At 38.0% G+C, this 20532-nt stretch overlaps 1 protein-coding gene across 1 annotated transcript in view; it reads right to left on the reverse strand.

Moving 5' to 3' along the window:
• Ryr2 (ryanodine receptor 2) overlaps positions 1 to 20532 on the reverse strand; it is a 588770-nt gene that overhangs the window by 82253 nt on the left and 485985 nt on the right. The window contains exons 68-76 of the mRNA XM_077802933.1: positions 18966 to 19286; positions 17319 to 17559; positions 16855 to 16942; positions 14309 to 14401; positions 10853 to 11023; positions 9278 to 9337; positions 5693 to 5827; positions 2482 to 2526; positions 1683 to 1795 (exon numbers count right to left, since the gene is read on the reverse strand). Of these exons, the coding sequence (XP_077659059.1) occupies positions 1683 to 1795; positions 2482 to 2526; positions 5693 to 5827; positions 9278 to 9337; positions 10853 to 11023; positions 14309 to 14401; positions 16855 to 16942; positions 17319 to 17559; positions 18966 to 19286 (1267 nt within the window). The remainder of the gene's footprint in view (positions 1 to 1682; positions 1796 to 2481; positions 2527 to 5692; positions 5828 to 9277; positions 9338 to 10852; positions 11024 to 14308; positions 14402 to 16854; positions 16943 to 17318; positions 17560 to 18965; positions 19287 to 20532) is intronic.

A 20532-nucleotide genomic window follows, 5' to 3' on the forward strand; every position in this document is an offset into this window, starting at 1 on the left:
GATTTGGATTTAAATCCTAGCTCCAGCATTTCTAAGCTCTGTAACATTGATCAAGTTATTCAACTTTCTCTACTCTCATTTTTTCTTATTTTGAAAACTACAATAACTTCATCTATATTTCAGTTTTTAAGACTTATAATGAAATAAAGAATGTGAAGCACAAGACATGCATTAAATGGTAGCTATCATTAAATAAAGTTACTCTTAATAAATGATGTAACAAATGTCAATAGATGAATTAATCTGTGTTCAAGTTAATATTAAATGTGAGTCCCGAGGATTCCAAATCAAAACATATTTAAGTGAAGTTTATTGCAAAGATTAAACCTCGGATACTGATAATGAATGGCCAGCTATGAAATGAAACATCAGCAAAGACTGGAATGGTTGGTGATAACACGACAATAATGAGGGATGTGGGTAAGATTTCATTGTAAGATCAGATGAAAACTTCATGGCCATAAGAGAATGTCGTGAGAGAGCATGGGGGTGTGACAGAATGATGGCACTGCAGGATGGGACACTGAGTTCAACGATGAGAAGAGTGGGCTGAGGACTCCTGGAACACAACATCTCACTTGATATGAAGCAAGGAACAAGTGACATAAAGAGGTGGCACCAAGGGAAGGATATTGATGGGAATAAGTCACAGGAAAACTGATGAAATTTTTAGAATGACACATAGGAGTAACCAAAAAAGGAATGGGAATTTGAATTCAAGGTTAATATTCTATTTGACCACCTGGTGACACCACGTGGTTCTAGAGCTTAGAAGCAGCACATAGTCTGAGGTGGTGGCTAGTATATCTTACACTCAGTGAGCATGACCTGATCATAAGGAATCCACATGGCTTAGTAGAGGAGAAAAGTATGATGACACTTTGTTTTTATGGTTTTCATTGCCTTATATTATGCACCTTTGCAAACACTTTAACTAAATGTCCTGGCACCACTTGCTGTCCAGGGTGCTGAAAATATAAAATTAAACAATATTCTAAAGGAACCTGAAGTTGAATCAGAGATAAATACTTGCACAATAATACAGGAAAGTGCTACAACAAAAAGCAAAATGCATCCTGCGAACAAAAAGGAGAAGGTGTTCCACTTGCAAGGGGGCCAGAGATGCAGCTCTGTTACAAGGCACAGATGCTTCTCTATTCACAAGTATGTCTATGACACCTCTAAGGGAAGGTGGTGGGTTTGTCAAACTTACATTATTCCATAAGTCAGTAAAGGATTAGCCCTTTTCCTCAAATGCTAATAATTACACAAATACTAACAATGGCTACATTTATCGTGTCAAGTTAATTCTTCTAAGCACACTGTACATACTGATCCATTATATCAGCTGAACACCTCTACAAGACAGTTCCTGTCATGGTCCCAGATGAGGAAACTGCAGTGAGCTCAGATGAGTAACTTGACCAATGTCATCCAGCAGAGAAGCTGAGATGCCCAGATCAGAATCAATACAGTTTGACTTCAAATAATGAACTCCCAACTACTCCACAAGGCCTCATACACATGAGCAGATACTCCTCAGTGTGTAAATATCAATTAACACTTACATTACAGATCATAGTTCTCCAAAAAATACCCAACAAAGAAAAATCACTTCCAAAATTACACAGAAGAATAATAAATCTAAATTTGGCTGTTATATGTATTTTAAAAATTCTGACCTTGGCAGATTATACAAGGGAGCCATCCTGAAGCAGGCCACCACTGCCCTTTTCCTCTGCTTGGAGAGTAGTTTGTGCCACACGGCCTTTTTAGATCTCTGAGGATGCTCCACCTGAGGGAGGATGACACAAAACATGCAAACTTACACCCCAGGCTCCCCCCAAATACAACACTGAAGAGCTACACCTTTTCAGTCCAATTCCAAAAGTACCTTAAAATTATTTGCAGAAAGGGTCAACAATCTAAAAGTTACCCAAAGCTAAATTTGAGATAATTTCAAACAAAAGTGAAAATATTACATTTTCCAAGTAGTACATACTTCAGAAGCTTTGTCATCTCTAATGTTAAAGAAGCATAAAGGCACTCTACATAAAATCATTTGCACATAATTCTCAAATTTTTCTTAGATTCTTAAATATATTTTCTGCCTACACAAAATAATTTTACCCTTTCTTTTTTCTGTATCTACTGTAACCAATTTTACCATAAGAGTAGCAATCACAAATAGAGCTAATGAAAACTCTAGTGTTCCTTAACATGAGAGATGACAAGGCTCTGAGAAGAGGGCCAGGAGGGAGGAAAGGGATGTAACTTTGCAAAAACTGTTAAAGTATGTAAGTATTTTGTTAGACAGGAACAAAGGAGAATTCAAAAGTCACAGTAAATGAGGCAAGCAAGCTGTCATTAAACTAATGGTATTTGGAACTTCAAGAGGAAAAAAGAGATTAATTATTAGAAAGAAAAAGAATCCCAGCAAGGGATTCTACATTCATTAGTAATCTCTAGGCAATTGAGCACTGTACTTCCCAGACTGTAATATCTCCGGCCAACACATTTAGATTTCTGGAAGAAATAAGAATGTTATGTTAGCCCCCAAAAAGCTGAATTTACTATCCTTTGCAGTAAAAGGACAAAATATGAACATAAAAATGCCTAGAAAATATTAAGAACATTGGGACTATAGCAGTTCAAAAATTTAGCAAGGCAACTTGTTTAATTGTAAAGCACTTCTTTCTGTGACCCTGTTCCCTCTATAGGATCAATAAAGCTTTTGAACAAAGGCCCACTTCATTTTCTTCTGGATGAGCAGGCTGAGTAAAATACACCATTGTCGAGAACGTTGTGGGTGAAAACAGAATCAAGGGCAGTGTGTTAGATCTGACTCACTTCAACTTCCAGTTCACTCTGGTAGCTGAGACTGTACACAGGTGGCTTTTCACAGAATAGGGATGGATGTAGTCAGGAAACAAGTATGAGACACCCAGGCATTGACTGGAAAAGGCTCCTGCCATCAGGAGGCTGTCCACTGGCAGAGCCTGGTATCACAGGAGGAAGGACCTTGAGGAGTGGGCTTTCCTAAAATCAAGGAAAAGGGTATCTAGGAACTGTGGCCTAGAGGGGCCCTGTGCCCTGTGCCTGTCACTGAGCATCCTGATGTGCTCCTGAGAGAGCTCAGCTAGAGAATGAGGATCAGGAAATGCACAGGAGACAGCCTTCCTGAGAATGACCAGATATACAACACAATGCACACATCCCAACAGTTAGGACCCTGTAGGGAAACTAAATCAACAAGTATTTCCTGTGCACCATTGTGTCTTATTTGTTTGTTTGGTGCTGGGAGTGAATCCAGGCCTTGTGCTTGCTCAGCACACATTTCTAAGCCACACCCAGAGCCTAGCACACCTACTGCTTCTGCAATGACTTCAGCAAGTTAAAACTGTCTTTGCAAATACTTTGTAATTCAGTTACAAATTAACATTAGAAGTGTCAAAGGGACACATTCCACTCATGGAAATAAACACATTTGTAAGTTGGCTACTTTTACATGCCTTTGGCTCATTTTATATTCTAGTTCTTCTGACTTGTTGTGTATTTATCTGGTTCTGTGTCTGTGTACTCAGAGACCCTGAGCTCCTGGTGCCCAGAGGACACTCAGTCATGGGACCCTGCTGGGCACCAGCCACCCTGGAGTGTGCACCCACTGAGTGTCCCAGCAGGAGAGGATGTGTAGTGAAATGAACCTTAATTTAGAAATATCTTCATCTATCAAGACTGAATATCCTTGTGAACATATACTCCTTTATTGTAAATATAATAAAAATATATCCAGATTTTAATGAGCTTCATTTAATTTACCTAAAATTCATCCAAGCAAATCCAGATTGTGTAGGAAAAAAAAAAAAAAAACATTTAAAAATTCATGACAAGTCTACTGCTGGAAATGACCCTCCAGTAACCATTTAATTAACACTTAATAATCTCATTAAATATGTATATAAATTTTAAAATACAAGTCTCTGGCTTCATACATATAACTCAAAACTTCATTACCTCAAGTTCCTTTATTTGCTGATTAATGAGATTTTTTTTTAATACTTCATGAAACCATGAAGGGAGTGTTCAGGGGAAACAGCAAGATTCAAGGTCTTAGACATGTAAGTGCAAGCCAACATCTATGTGGCCTGAGGGCACCCTAGCTGTAGTCATCTCCTGAAGTGGAGTTGGAGCAGTAACAGCATTGGGGACGTGTAAATAAGCAAGAAGGAAATTAAAAGGACAGTCAAGGGGAGATGAGAATTTAGCCATCTTGAATTACCCTGCAGCCTTGGTTCTTTCTCTTCCTGTTCTTTTCTGCTATGGATATAGTACAGTCTTCTTGCTTGCACTAAGGTAAACATGGTTCATTATAGCTATGTACTTCCCTTTCGTGCAAACTTTTGGCTTGTTTTGCATTGTTTTTGAATAAATAATTGCCTCTTTTTTAAAAAAAAAAAAAAGGACAATTAGATAATACGTTGTTATTTAACAGGGCAGGGATGGAAGTTCAGATAATGTAAAGTCAACCTCAAAGCAAAATGGTCATTATCACTATGATAATACTTTTAAGTATGGTTAAAGGAGATACAAAGTTAAAAACATTAGCCAGGCATGGAGGCACACATTTGTAATCCCAGTAACTCAGAAGGCAGGAAGATTGCAAAGCTAGCCTCAGCAACTTAGGGAGACCCTGTTTCAAAATAAAATATCAAAAGGGCTGGGAATGTGACTCAGTGATTAAGCACCTCTTGGTTCAATCCCCATTGCTAAAAAATACACACACACACACACACACACACACACACACACACACACAAAACACTTGGGTGGCAAAATGAGATAACATGGGTCACATTATATTCCATGTTTAGCACTAAGTAACCAAGTCCATCAGGTCACTGAGGCCCAGGGGTGGACAGCTCTACTGCAATCACCCTGAGCTCTCTCACTCTACTGTTTTTCACTAAATGGACTGAAAACAGAGACTGAAACTTTCATTGCTTATATTTTATGTCACCAGAGGACCACTTTTACAGAGATATAACCTTCTAATTGAGAATGTTTCAACTGTTCTGGGAATTCTTGAGCAAAGGGAGTGAATGAGGAACAAAATATACAGCAAACTCTGTAGAGTGAATTAGAGACACCGGGAAATTAGAAACACTTTTCTCACATGGGCATTGCTCTTCTCTAGGTGTAATTTGTTCCTGATCTCAGAGGAAATTAACTCAAAAAGTATCTGTGATAAAAGGGAAGACTAACGGAGTAAGAGAAAGCAAAATATTTCAACTATGAAACCCATGGAGGACCAGGCACCAGATACGCTGTCATATGAGTAATAAAAAGATGCAAGTATAAAATAGTTAAGATCAGGTTTAATGCCTGAAAATTTTGTTGAAAGGATTTAGAATTAAGTATTTAATCTTAATTATCTATACTATTTTAGAAATAACTAAAAGGCAATAAAAAAGGCCTTGATATCCTGAAATACATTATCTATACACTGCCACAAAAATCATAAGCTTGAAAGTTGTGCTTATTAAATACTGGGCATTCCTGAATCATATTCTTTATAATGAGCATGCTGAATATATATAATTTGGGCCCACAGTTAACAAATTAACATACATCCTTTCAAAAAACATTTTTAAGTGGCTAAGGTGGACACAATCAAATCCACAAAAACTCTGACCTGCTCAAGATGAAAAAGCACATTTGCTATATCCAGAACTCTCTCCACTGTCCGCTCTGGATCTGAGGTATCTTCTGCTCTGTTTGGCAAGTCTTTGTAAAGAGCCATTTGCCATCTAATAGCAGGATCTTCTAACTGCAGAGAAAGGATAAAAGTAAATAAAATGAAAGGTGACACGCTAAGAGGCAAGGGTCTAACTACAGTTATTTATTCAACATAGCACAGAGTTAGACACTGCTAGTTGCATCTACACAGGATGAATAAGTTTAAGGGAATAATACACAGCATGGTAACCACAATTAGTAACATTGCATAGCATTCTGAAAATTGGCTAAGAACAAACTGAAGTTGCTCCTACCACTGAGGAAATGGATATGCAATTTGCTAGACTACAGTAATCACTTCATTATGTACATGTATATCAGAACAACAGGTTGTATATCTTAAAAATATACAATTGGAAAAAACCAAAGCAGCACTATGCAGAGAGAAATACAGGTAAGTCTTTGCACTCATCATCTGGTGGAGAGAACAGGTAAAAGTGAACATTTACCATTGTAATGGATAATGCAATCTACTTTGTGGGAGGCTGGGAGGATTCCCTAAACAAATAAAGTTCATTAGGCTTAGAATGAGTTACCAATGGACAGAGAATGGGTAGGGCAACCCTGGACCTTTTCCTTCTCCACACACATTCCAACTGTTGATCCTATATAGGATCACATTTATTTGCAAACATAGGAATTTACACCACAGCTTACAATTACATATAAATCATTGGAGATCTCTAGAAATCACACTCATAATAAGGGAGTCTACACACTTCACTTGTTAATACCATCAAATTTCCTCCATGGAAGTTCTAATTGATGTCTTCATGTATTTAATAAGGTTACTGTAAATCATAAAAACTGACCAACATAAGCATCTTACTGGGATAAAGCATCTTGCTCCAAAGAAATCAAAGGGAATAACTATATCATCAGAAGCAGAAAAGGCAACCCCTTTTCTTTATCCTCCACTTCATAATTTCCATTAAAAATGAGAGACTGAGCTGGGTGTGAGGGTGCACACCTGTAATATCAGTGACCCAGGAGGCTGAGGCAGGAGGATCATGAGTTCAAAGCCAGTCTCAGCAAAAGTGAGGCACTAAGTAATTCAGTGAGACCCTGTCTCTAAATAAAATACAAAAATAGGACTGGAGATGTGACTCAGTGGTTGAGTATCCCTAAGTTCACTCCACAGTACCCATCCCCTAAAAAAAATGAGAAAAATGAGAGCTTGAGTGTATAAAGCAGAAGCAAATGGACAACATGTAATACTACAAAACCCCTAGCCTAAGAAAGCACAATTTGAAATGCCAAAAATAACTTTCATTTATTTATTTTTATTTTTTTTTCTTTTTTTTATTGTTGGTCGTTCAAAACATTACATAGTTCTTAATACATCATATTTCACAGTTTGATTCAAGTGGGTTATGAACTCCCAATTTTACCCCGTTAAGAGAGTGCTTCTTTATTATAGATTTTAATTCCTTTAGGTTTTTGTTTTTTATTTTAAAAAATTAATTTGAATAATTAAGGTATATAAAAAACACAATGTTCACTGATGTACCCACCATCTACCTTAAGAAGGAGAACATTATGCATTATGGATATGATTGAAGCCTCCAGTCTAGGTCCACTATCTCTCCTCTGCCTTACAACCTCATTCCTGAGTATTTTATTGTACATTCATAAATTTTGTGCATTTTTGCCACTAACAATATTTTTGTACTGTTTTGCATACTGGACCCTTACATAAATAATATAATATGTATCCTTTTATAACTTGTTTTTAATTTTTTAAAAATCAGCATTATGTGTTTAAGAATGATTCATCTTGATATGACTTTCTTGTTCACTAATTTTTTTCCTCTGCCATATAGGTGATTGTGGGAATTTATGATATTTATATTCTGTGATAATTTTTGCTATTATAAGTAATGTTGTTATGAACATGTTTGTTTATATATCTATGTATTTATAAAAGAGTTTTTTGAGTTTATATACCACCAACGAGTGGATTTCTGGGTTGTAAAGTATAATATATATAATATTAAATTGTTCTTCAAGAATTTGCAAAAAAAAAAAATAACTTTCATTTAGAAACAGAGATTGAGCTTTGTATGTGAGTGACTTTTGTACACCATTTGTCCTCTGATGAAATAAAATGCTTTTCTTGGTAGACTTTTTGATCCACAGACTGTACTTTGGAATTTCTAGATTTGAATCTGCATCCTTACTTGTATTTAATAGATAAATATATCAGATAAATTAGAATCTTTATTTTATCTAACATAAAATTATTCCACTGGCTTCAGGATTATTTGCCTTACAATTTCAAGACAGTGTATTTAAGAAGGAGCTTGATTTTGCAAGTGTGTATATTTCCTTAATATGTATGCCTCACTCCTAGCACTAGTATAGACCAAAATATTAAAATAAACATACTTCTTACCACTTTACTTTCAGGGGTCTTGTTTTGGGAAGTAAAATATTGACTACAAAATTTTAAATTTCTGAGCTCCTCTTTCTTCCTTTTGCCTCAATACACTATATAAATTGTCCAGATTATTGGTACAAATGACCCTCAGGACACAATGGAAGAACTTATCCAGGTCATAACCATCTTTAGCTGGCCATCTTCTAGGATGAGCACAGATCTCTTCTTCATAGACACTGAATATTTCTAACCTGTAACACAGAAGTGACTGAAGGAGGCCAATTGCTCTCAACACATGGCTGGGGACACTGAGGACCACTGCAACCTCTCATAGGTCCACACTCTCCCCAACACTCATACATGTAAAAACAAACAAAAAACAGTGTCTTTCACTAAAGGGGCGAAAAACTTGTACTATAAACTCTGCAAATGCATTTCAGCTGGAGACTGAATTTCTTGGAAAGGACATAAGAATAGAAAAAAATTAATAAGAGTTGAACTAATAGTTAGACTTATTAAATGGTACAATAGGTTCTGTAAACAAAAGAATACTATACTCTTTGGTATGAAAAATTCCAAATAGTAAGTGCTCAATGGATTACACAACTACATCTAATGTTCTTTTACCTGTCATTAAAAAGTAGGTATTACATCAGTCTCCAAGTTTTCTTTCTGAATTTACATTTCTCACATTAGATGAACTCTTTTATTCTTTTTGCAGCAATTCTCTCTGTATCTTTTCTAACTAATAACTCCTGAGTACACATACTTGATTTCTGATCACTAAGTGCAAAATTTCTAATTTTTATTGATATCTGTCTCCAAGTCCCCAAACCCTTAAACTCAGCTAAATCCAAACTTTATTTCAACTGTTGTCATAGTTGTTTTCAAAATCTGACATTTTGTAACAACCTACTTTACAAATATAAAATTTATGGCCTTTAGGATCTTAATATAAAAGAATTTGCAAGTCCAATAATGACTCATTAAGATATTTTCACCATCTTGATTGATAAAGTAAGATTGTTTATGGTTTTAGTCTAAAAAGAAATTAACTAATTTATAGATACTAAGTGTGCATTACAATAAAATTTGGCTTACCTTGCCTTGTAAATGAATATTATTGCGGATTATGTCTCGTACTTCATCCTCTGTGTCTTTCTGTCAAGAAATACATGTTAACTGTTATGGTTTAGATATGAGGTATCCCTCAAAAGCTCATGTGTGAGACAATGCAAGAAAATTCAGAGGCAAAATGATCAGGTTATGAGAGCCTTAACCTAATTAGTGAATTGATACCCTGATGAGATTAAATGAGTGGTAACTAAAGGTGGGTAAGTTGTGGCTGGAGGAAGTGGGTCACTGGGGGCATGCCTTTGGGGTATATATTTTGAATCTGGTGAGTGAAGCCCCCTCTCTGCTTCCTGATCATCATGTGAATCACTCCCCTTGGGCCACACTCTTCCTTTCTGATGTTCAGCTTGACTTCAAGACCCAACGAATGAAGCCAGCTGTCCATGGACTGAGACCTCTAGAACCATGAGCTCCCAAATAAACTTTCCTCCTCTAAAATTGTTCTTGTAAAGTTTTTTTTTTTTTTGCAAAGAAATGAAAAAGGGAACTGAAACATTACCTAAAATGAATCTTAAACATGTCAAGTGTCTCAAGCCAATAAAAGCAACTCAAATATCACTTAAAATAGTGTCCATCTGACAAACATCTTTATTAAAATAAAGGCCACAAATATGGAGCCTTCTCCTTCATGTAATTTTTTAATATTGCTGTAGCTTGAAACAAAGCAAGGACTCTTTAGCCTGAGAGAAAGCACGTCAAGACTGAAAGTAACTGGGCTTCCAATTCATTCCAATAAGGTGGACAGCAGCACATTTCTCTGGGCTCAAACAGAAGCCTTTCCACAGCTTTCTGCCAAATTCCAGAAAGCAACCTTAGCACCTCACAACATCCTCAGTGACCCAGCAGTAGCAAGGAATGTGTGTCTGCAGAATCAGACAAGAATCAACAGGGCTGCACCTCTGCAGACCACTCCCCAAAACTGTCCCTCCATCCTCTAGGCTCAGAGGTGCACTACAGATTCTTCTCAGGAACCTGGGCAGGGAGTTCATGTCCTCCAATTTATGTAAGCATAAAATAGTCATTTTAGATATATTTGTGAAAAAATGCATCCTTCTCTGCATACTGATGAGGAACATCAGAGTACATACAGAATCCTGAAAACATAAATCTTGATGTTTGCAGAGGACAGCAGCTGTCAGTGTAAAAGTCAACACCTTAGCTAAGCACCGTGGGCATAATAAATTATGCTTCTAACACTGAAAATTCACCTTTCATAAATTTGAATATGCCACACATCACAAATTTTATATATGAGTTCATATGTAATCCATTTGTTTTCATTACCAGAGATTTGTGTCTTTTCTGTTTGGTTTCTGAATATGCCCTGGAGGTGATTGACCAACTTAAAAATAAAAATGACCTCAAAAAAAAAAAAAGAGAGAGACAGTTTTTTATTTAAGTCCTAGAATCTGAGCAGAAAAGCTGCTTAATGAAGCACTGAATGAAAATGAAATACTGATATAGAGCAGGAAGCCAAAGAATAGAAACACCCGAGTCTGCAGGGTGGATGATTGCTACCAATGGAGAGAGGAGGAGGCTTACCAGACTAAATCGATTTTTGGCCAGAGCAATGAGCTCCTGGTCCCCAGGGGCACAGATGTTCAACCCAATGGGCAGGAGCCGTTTCAGAGCTGCTACAATCAGAGAAGTCTGCATAGAGTAGCGGTCTCCTTTGCGCTTCATTTTCTTCCTTTCCTGGTCAGAAACAGCTGCCTAGGAACAAAGAGAAGTGCCAGGATCAGGACCTGTTTTTCTCCCATTCACAACCACAAACCTTCTCTGACTTGATCATTGTTTTATCTTTCTCATTCTGTGCTAGCCCTTATGTTTTAAAAGTCCTACTATTCTAAGGACATTTTTCTCTTCCCTTCTTAGCATCCTTACCTGAGTCCTACTTTCAGATTCCTAGGTCATTATAACCCCTGGCATGCATGTAATCTTTGCAGAACAAGGCACACTACGGTGATAGGGAGGCAGAAAGTGAGAATTCTGTGGTAATTTCAGAAATTGCATATTTTCTAATTTTCAGTGCAGGAGAGAAAGAAATTTGAGGCTAAAAAGGATTTTTTTTTTGTTTGGTTTGACAAATACTTGCTTTGCTATGAAGATACACATATATAAACAGTATGTTTTGTTCATGTACATACTATGATATACATACCCATATACACACATATAAAAATGAAAAATATATGGTACATGTAAAACTATTATAAAATACACTTTCCTTTTATGTAGTCTGCAAACTTGACTCCCTAGAGTGTCTACCCTTATCTGTAGAAATGAAAGTGATAGGCCAGTGAGCACTTCATCACGAGTCATAATTAGCTGGATGAACAGCTTACAAGGGAATCTACTGCCACGATACTTCAGGGCTCTCGTGATGCCTTTGAGGACTACATTAGTGCCAAAGGTCACCCTGAAAGATAGCCTGATTTTCACTGGGAAGTGAGTATTTATGTTAAGAATGTTCTGATATGAAAATTAAAACAGTTGCCCTCATCCACTTCTTCATGCAGTTTCTTTTTTTGTAGCAATAACTCAAACTGGGAACATAGTTTCATAATAATGATATTGTTTAATAAATAGTATTGGGCTATCTAAGGAAAAAAACAAGGAAAATTTTAACATACAAATGATTTTCCTTATTCAAAAGAACAGAAATGAGCATCATATTTATGTTCCAAAAAGATGCATGGATCTCACTTTTATATGTAGTAATGTATAAAAGATTAAGCTGATAAATTTATCAGAAAAAAACACAATGAAGAATTATTGGTACTATTAAGTTGATTAATACATAAAATTAATGGATAAGTAATTTTAAATGAGCTCTTTATTAAAAAGGAAATGAAATAAAAAATAATAAAAGTAATTACCCAAATGAAGGACCTTCATCCTAAAAATTAAATTGATACAAAATGCAAATAGTCTATTCAGTACTTATGATTTTCAGCAAACCTACTATATTAAAGTCTGAATATCATTAGCACTGGAGTTTTATTTTTAACTTGTGTGTTTCTTTTGGTCTCAAGGTTATATAAGAAAAAAGAGCTCATATTGATTTTTGTTTTCCTTTGTGTGTGTGGGGGGGAGGGTGCTGGGGAATTGATTCTAGAGCTAGGGAAGTACTATATCACTTAGCTAAATTACCAGCCCTTTATTTTGTTTTAATTTTTTTTTTTTAGATAGGGTCTTGCTAAATTCCTGAAGCTGGCCTCAAACTTGGAATTCTCCTGCTTTCAGTTGCTGTACCCAGCAACCTGGTTTGATATTTATAACTACTAAAATGATCTGATAATAAAAATAATTTAAATCAACTGTATTGTTCTGTTTGTGAGAAACATTAGACAAAGAGATTCTACTTATGCTCACATAATAATCTTGATTTTTATCCCCTAGGAAATCTACAACTGGAAAGAGTAGCAAATCTTTGGACATTTATGGGTGAAATCACAGTATGAGGAAATTAAATCTACAACCAATCAAATATCCTCTTATACATATATATATTGCTGGCCTTTTGCTTGTCTCCTCCCCAAAACATGGGGTTCTGTGAGGGTACTGGCCAGACTTGCTCTGTCCCTTCTGTGACTTTAGCACTAAACAGACAGCCTCACCACAGGAGCTGCTTGAGAACTAAAGAACTGCTCCAGTTATTGAACTTGTACACTATCTTCATTCTCAGTCTATTGTCCAACGTTTGGATCAAATATGAACATGCAATAACATGGACAACATATGGTCATATTTAAGAAGGAAAATGAAAAAAACTGAGCCCTCTTCTCTCACATTTTTCACATATAAATATGAAAAAGAGCCCTACATTTAATAGAAAAGGAGAAGAACAGCACCAACTAGGTCACTCTTCAGAGCTGCAGTTGGCCTTCCACCCAACAGTCACCTGGCATGAAGTGAGATGTCCTCTTCCCTCCTCTCCTTATGGACCACCTAGACACTGCCCAGTTTCCAATGCCAATTTGAAGCCCTCACTTATCAGTTCAATCCTGGACCATTCTATCCACTCCCCACTCTGGTGAGTTATCTCAGTGCTCATCACCCGTATGAGTGGTAGGTATTCACTTGAACATTAATGTTTTGGTTTTGTGAGGACAGCAATATTGGTTCCTTTGGGTGCCTGCCGTCTGTGAGGCACTCCACAGACACCACTGTTTCCTACCAGCTGGCTGAGGAGTAACCTGAATCCCTTTCCTGACATGGACTGCAGGTTCAGGGGTAGCTGAACTTCTGCAGTTACAAGGTGGCAGTGGGCACTCATGGTCATCTCCTCTCAAAGCTGAGCCCTATCCTGAGCCACACCTTAAATAGGAGCACATTTTTACTCATTGTATATATTTTTTTTTACTCTGTTGTTATATTTACCATATAAACTTTCAGTGGGGATTTACAAGGAGTTTTTTTTTTATATTCTGACACTGAAATAGCCAGATAAAAAGGAGACTTTTTAAAAAATATGGTAAACATACTAATTACAAAAGTGAACCTGACTCTAAATGATTGGGGCAAATTATTACATTTCAACAGCACCTCCACTAGCAAGCTCTGATGCTCTGGGTGACTATCCACTTGCTTGATCATGCCAGGGCCAGCTATGGGGGAAAACTAGTGATGCCCCAGAGCCCATGAAAAGTATAGCAATAAGCCAGTCTGACAGTTGCTTACCCTGCCTCACTTGGAAAGTGTAGTCAAGGCTCCGGACCACCCTCTCCCAGGTGCAGTCTTTGTGTTTCCTCTGCAAGGTTTGCTCCCTGCTTCTAGAGACCTGTGAGAGAAACTTCCTCCTTCCTGCGAGTCCTGTCTGTGTCTGTGTGTCTTACTAGACCTGACTCAAACTAGTCCTGGGAACTCTAAAACATTATGTGTCTTTTCATCAGTAAATAACATTAACACTCCCATCAGAGTCCAGTTATGAATCTCCAAAACAAATCCAAGTACCACCCATCCAGGAGAGAGCAATGAAGCACATCGCAGTAATACCTTGGACATCTTTGACTTGGTGTCAGCAATGAGGAACGACATATTGTTGATTTCATTCTGCACAACGAAGTTCTGCTCCTCTCTCTTGAAATTCTAAGAAGTTGCAAAGGAAATTTCAGTTTTAACTATTCAGAAAAGAAGTGTGTACTTAGAGGTCACATAAGAGCCAAAAGTTTTTCAGGAATGGGTATTAATTTATGTACAACTTATCAAGAAAGGAAGCAAGTGTTTGTTGAGTGTATAATGAGGGGGCGTGGCTAGGGCTCACAATCAGAGGAGCCACAGACAGCAGGTGTGTCTTAAAGAGGGGCACCCTGGTTCAGAAAGTTTAAGTCACAAGTCAGCCAGTGACAGGATGGGTCCTGCAGCCCAAGTTTCCCTGGTGAGCTGCAGATACTGCCTCCTGAGGTAAAAGGCACACATAGCTGCAGCGCAACTTTCTACTCTGTCAGATACTTCACCCACTTTTAAAATATCATTACAGTATGAATTAAAATTAAAAACACAAAAAATGGCAAAATCATTAAAAATTTGGGAATGAATACAACACATACTAATAGGTTTGTATTTTAAATATGTATGTGAGATTAAAAAGATATTCTTTTTTTCTTAGACATCCATCTAAAAACTTGCTGATTTTAAGTTCCAAAATTATGTCTTGCATATAAATTTAAAGAAGCTTCTTTTGTATTTTAGTGATTGATATAGTTGAGTATTCTCTATTCCCCAAGGAAAAAAATGTTGTATTTACAGCATATTATATTGATGCAGCCACATCCATGTTTATAGCAGCTCAACTCATAATAGAAAGCTATGGAAACAACCTAGGTGTCCTTCATTAGGAATGGATAAAGAGAATGTGGTATACATATACAATGAAATATTATTCAGCCATAAATAACAAAAAAATGGCATTTGCTGGTAAATGGGTGAAACTGGAGAATATCATGCTAAGTGAAATAAGCCAATCCCATAAAACCAAAGGCTGAATTATTTATGGATGCCAACCCAAAACAAAGGAGTTTGCGGAGGGGAATAATAGAAATCTAATGGATTAGACAAAGGAAAATAAAGGGAAGTGAGGGGGGAAAAGGGAGTAGGAAAGACAGTAGAATTAATTGTGGGTTAACTCCACATCACGTATAACATCATGAATGGGATGCTAAATAGAATAAGATACTCTGTGTATGTATAATCTTCCAAAATACATTCTACTGTATTCTATAACTAAAAAGAATAAATTTTTTTAGAAATGCTGTTTTTATTTTTTCTTAAGTGATTTATTCCTGGGAAACTCTATTTGTCCACTGAGCATCATAGGTAGAGTGACCCAACACAGGAAATGAAAGGTAAAAGACCCCAACCCATTGTTGCTCTTTGGCAGTTGAAGATGGACTGATTTCTTCTAAAGTTTTCTTTCAGAATCCTGCAATTATCTTACACAGCCCTTTAAATGAGTTATATAACATAAGGGGTCACTGGCTTTTACCTAGAGGAACATAAAAAAAATCTAAAATAATTTATTATGACAAGAGAGATGAAGAATGTCAATGTGGAGATACAAATTCACATGTAAGCAGAGCCATTATTTCACTTAATATTTCTGTGTGACACATTTTATAAATTTTTATTAAATTTGACAAGGTTCCTCAGATATAAGCAAGAAATAATATTTATTATCCTATTTAAGTAGGAATTTTGAAATATTACATGTTCAAAATGATTTGCTTTGTCCAACAATCTGATAATGCAAATTGCAAAGACCCCCTTGGCTGATCAAACAAGCTGAGGTTTTGATTTTACTTTCACTGTCTCCCACTTACAAAGTTTCACAAAATCATAACTGATATCAAAATTCTAGGCATTAGAGTAATTCTGTACCACAACAAATACCCATATTTATGTTGCTTATTACTGGAAATAACTGAGAGAATGCTCTAAAATTCTTCCTATGATTAAGATCTTTTTTCAGATGTAAAAATCTATAGTTCTGTAACATACAAAGTAAAACGAAAATGCACTATAGATTCAGAAATTCCATCAGCAGGAATCTGGCAAAGCTTTATATCCAAAGACAAATGATTCTAAAATGTGAGAAAAGCCAAATTCCTACAGAAGAGAGAATGTGATGCAAACAAGGAGAGGAGGCAGCTGGTCCCTGGAGATCAGCCTGTCTTGGCACTCAGACACCAGTACCACCAGGAGGCAGCAGAGTGCCCAGAGACAGGGAAAACCAAAGGTCAGATGGCACAGCTCCCAGTAATGCCAATCTCACACTCAGATTTAGGGACAAATTTTAAAAATGTTTTTATGCAATGCCATTAAAAATATGTTAACTTTCAAAGATAAATTTCAAAGATCAAAAGTAGGCTATGTTCCCTCAAGGTCTGCAGGGGCACCTCCCCTCTCTCCCCAGCTGTCCAATGAATCCTAGAGTACAAGTTTGAGAAAAAGCCCCCCAGATATTTACTGAGGGGCTGGTTTATGTTTATAGAGCCCCTACACCTCTAGCAGTAGTTATTGTCTGTCGACAGCATCACACTTACATGGGACTTCGACCAATAGATGAAGACTTCGGCCACCATGCGGAAAAGCTCCTCTGCTTCTGGGTTGGGCTCCTTCAGCCACTTGGCCCTGGATCACACAATACATGTGGTGGCTTCTCAGTTATTCTTCGAGTTATTTTTTTTAAAAAAATCATCCTCCCTCCCACAGTAAATCTGTTGACCACAGAGCTCAGGATGTCTCAAGTACAGTTTTGACTTTTAAAAATATGTAAATGAGTGTCCAACTATCAACTTTCACATGCAAAAGGCAGAACACTTCAAAGTAGGATTTCTGATCTTAAATTTCAGATGCCTGGTGAAGATTAACCTACCTATAAACATTCGATCATGCTACAACCATGAGGCAACACCTCACTAAGCAGTTAGTAGAGAAGCAGCTCCTAGGATCTGTGAGCAGAGGGATTGTCAACAGATGGGGGAAATGGCTCTTTTGATGAGTGTACCTGTTATAGTCCACAAATCTAATCAAGAGAGGGTAGAAGGCATAGAGGTCTCTGGCCAGTGTGGTGAACTCGTCTAGGACGAGGAGCTCAGCCTCCGACATGTCCCCTCTGGCCTCAGCTTTCAGGTGGTCTTCCTCAGACACCACCATGGCGGCCTTTTTCTTGAGTTTCTCCATCAGTGGCAAGAAATGAGTTTTTAAGAGCTGAGGTTTCACTTTATTGATAATCGGCTGGGAAAACACTGTGAAGACAGACATCAGGAATCTGCTCTGTACAAACATTCATTCACACTAGGACAGGTGGTTATGACAACTGAGAACAACCGAACTTTTCTCTCCCCAGAACCTGGCTTCTGACAATCAAAGTCCAGGTCCCAGCCTTTTTTCTAGTCCAAAGCCTACCTGCATAGTTAGTGTTCAAAAATGATGACTGGGAGGCTGAGACAGGAGGATCACTAGTTCAAAACCAGTCTCAGCCTCTTAGCAAGGTCCTAGGCAACTGAGGGAGACCCTGTCTCTAAACAAAATATAAAAATGAGTTGGGAATGTAGCTCAATGGTTAAGTACCCCTGGGTTCAATCCCTGGTACAAAAACTAATAATAATTACTGAATTGAATTCAATGTGCTTCCTTATTTCTAAAAAAGGTTTGATAGCTAATTCTGAACAGTAAAAAAAAAAAATCTCCCTTACTTTGTAAATTATTTCCACACGAACAAATCCCCAAATTGAAAAAGGTTCCTGCAGCCCTTTCTTTAAGAGAGATACCCTCTGCTGTGTAGTTATAAGACTGTACAGAATTTTTTCATTTTATCACATGTTCGCCTACAGAAGGGCTAAACTACACAAAACAATGCTCTCTTATTTAGTAGAACTTAGAGTTGTTAATAACAGTTCCAAACTTGAACAGGTCATTAGTAAAAGGAATTTTCCCCCGAAAGTAACATATGTACATTGGGTAAGTTTATTAAGAAAAATTAGAATCAACCACAATCACTTGTTTAAGTCAATAAGGCACTGGTGTGTGTCCTCGGTGTTTTCATCAATGAACAAATTCATAAATGTGTAGTACATCTATTTCATTCTGAATTCATTTTTAACAACTCTTCTTTTTACCCTCTATGACATCATGGACATTTCCTAAGCTATAAAACACTGAAACCTGAATTTTTAAAGATGCTATAATGTTTTAGTATGAAAGCATACATAAACTTTTTAACCACACTCTGGTCATTGGGTAGATTACTTTCAATTTTTCAATATAAATATTGCAATGATAGATAAAGTATAAATACTCAACATCTTTTGATTTCTTGCCCTGTTCCCTTTGGATATGATTGAAGTGAGCTGCTTAAAAATTCAGTTTTATCTTTGTCTACCTAATCGTTACCTACTGAGTAGCAAAATCAATATTTAGTGTGCTTATTGGTTAGTCTTATGGAAACTGACAAATCAGAAAAACTTTAATAACTGTGGAAAGTTACTCAATGTCCGATTATATCCACTTTAAAGAACAGCAGGACAGAAACAATGTTTCCAAGCATAGAAAAAATTGCGGTAAATATTAAATCAGGAATATTTTAGTCTTCTGTAGTTCAAATCTCCTTGAAGATGAAACAGTTTAGGGATACATCCTTCCCTTTTCTTACCTGCTAACCTCTTCATCCAGGCCCCCTCGTCAATCCCCAGGTTGTTATAGATGATCTTCAGGATGTTCCCCAGGAGCGTGTTCATGTGCTCTGAGCTCAGGGCTGTGCAGCAGGTCTCTGCCCTCTCCGGGTTGCTCTCGGGCCCGTGCTCCCACCAGCGCGACATGTAGCTGCACAGCATGGGCAGCACCACCTCCATCACGTGGGGCATCTGCGTGTAGCGGATGCCAGACTCGGCCAGCTCCACGATTTCTTCCATGAGTCTCTCCAGAGATGGGATATTTGGACAAACGTCTTCCACACTGGCTGGCAAACTGAGTGCTAGGGAAGCACACAGAGAGAAATGATTAGTGAACTGACGAGAAAAGGGTGGCTTCTAGTCTTCAGGATCAACATAGGCAACCATCCCTGTGGGGCGTCAGCTCAGAAAGCCTTGGGAGCTCCTCCTCCCACTATGGCAGCCAGGTCAGGGCGGCTCTTTTCCCCAGTGCCTGCCTGAGCACCATCCCCTCTAGGTCAGCACACAGCTGCTCTGCTTTCTTCAGGACAAATAAGGAATGCAAATGTCTCCTGTTCCCAGGCCCACCAGCTGCCCGAGTCTGGTCCCACATGCTCCACCATTCCCCATTTTCAGAGGAAGAGTTTTATGGTCCTGGGTCTTGGTTCTTCCAGCATCCTGGATGCCCTCCCCACCTCAGGGCCCTTGCTCAAGACTCCTCCCCAGCAGGCTCCAAAGGTTCAAATCCAAACTCCCTTTTCCTAAGACCCCTCTTCCTTAATGGCAATGGACCCAGACTCTCCTGAATTGTGCCAGTGGGACCCTCACTCTCTTCTTGCTGAACTCTCACATGGCGGTTTCTTTGAGATCTACTTTGGGCTTTTTTCTGTTTTTCAGCTTGTATGTCTGTCTAGGTACTTCCTGGCACTCCTGTGGGCCTCTGCTCCAAGTTCATAAGTCTCAGTGCCAGATTTCTTGAATTTTTTTTTTTTCTGGACATCTCAAAAGCAGCCAAACCAAATGGTTTTAAATCTAAACTCTTCCTTTCCTCTCCATGTGTTGTAGTTTGGATATCAGGCATCGCCCAAAAGCTCATGTCAGACAATGCAGGAAAGTTCAGAGGTGAAATGATTAGACACTGAGAGCTGTGACCTAACCAGTGGATTATCCATTGGGTGGATTAATGGTTTGAATGGGTGGTAACTGTAGGCAGATGTGTCACTGGGGGCATTCTATCTTGTCCCTGGCTTCCCTCTCCCTCGCTCCCTCTGCCCCCAACTCTTTTTCCTGGCTGTCATGAGGTGAGCAGCGTCCTCTGCTATGTCCTCGCCCCATGATGCTCTGCCTCTCCTCAGGTCCACAACAATGGAGTCGGCTGACCACAGACTAAACCCCGGAAGCCATGAGCCAAAATAAATGTTTCCTCCTCTGCATTGTTCTTGTCAGGTATTTTGGTCAAAAGCGACTACCAACCTGCCTCTTGAACACGCACTAACGTGTTCAGCCAGCCAGGCTGCAAACCTGGGAGAACCTCCAGGTGACAAGGACCCTACCTGCAGGCAATCCCCC

Source organism: Urocitellus parryii, chromosome 9 (genome assembly GCF_045843805.1).
Source record: "Urocitellus parryii isolate mUroPar1 chromosome 9, mUroPar1.hap1, whole genome shotgun sequence".
In the NCBI taxonomy this organism is placed as follows: domain Eukaryota; kingdom Metazoa; phylum Chordata; class Mammalia; order Rodentia; family Sciuridae; genus Urocitellus; species Urocitellus parryii.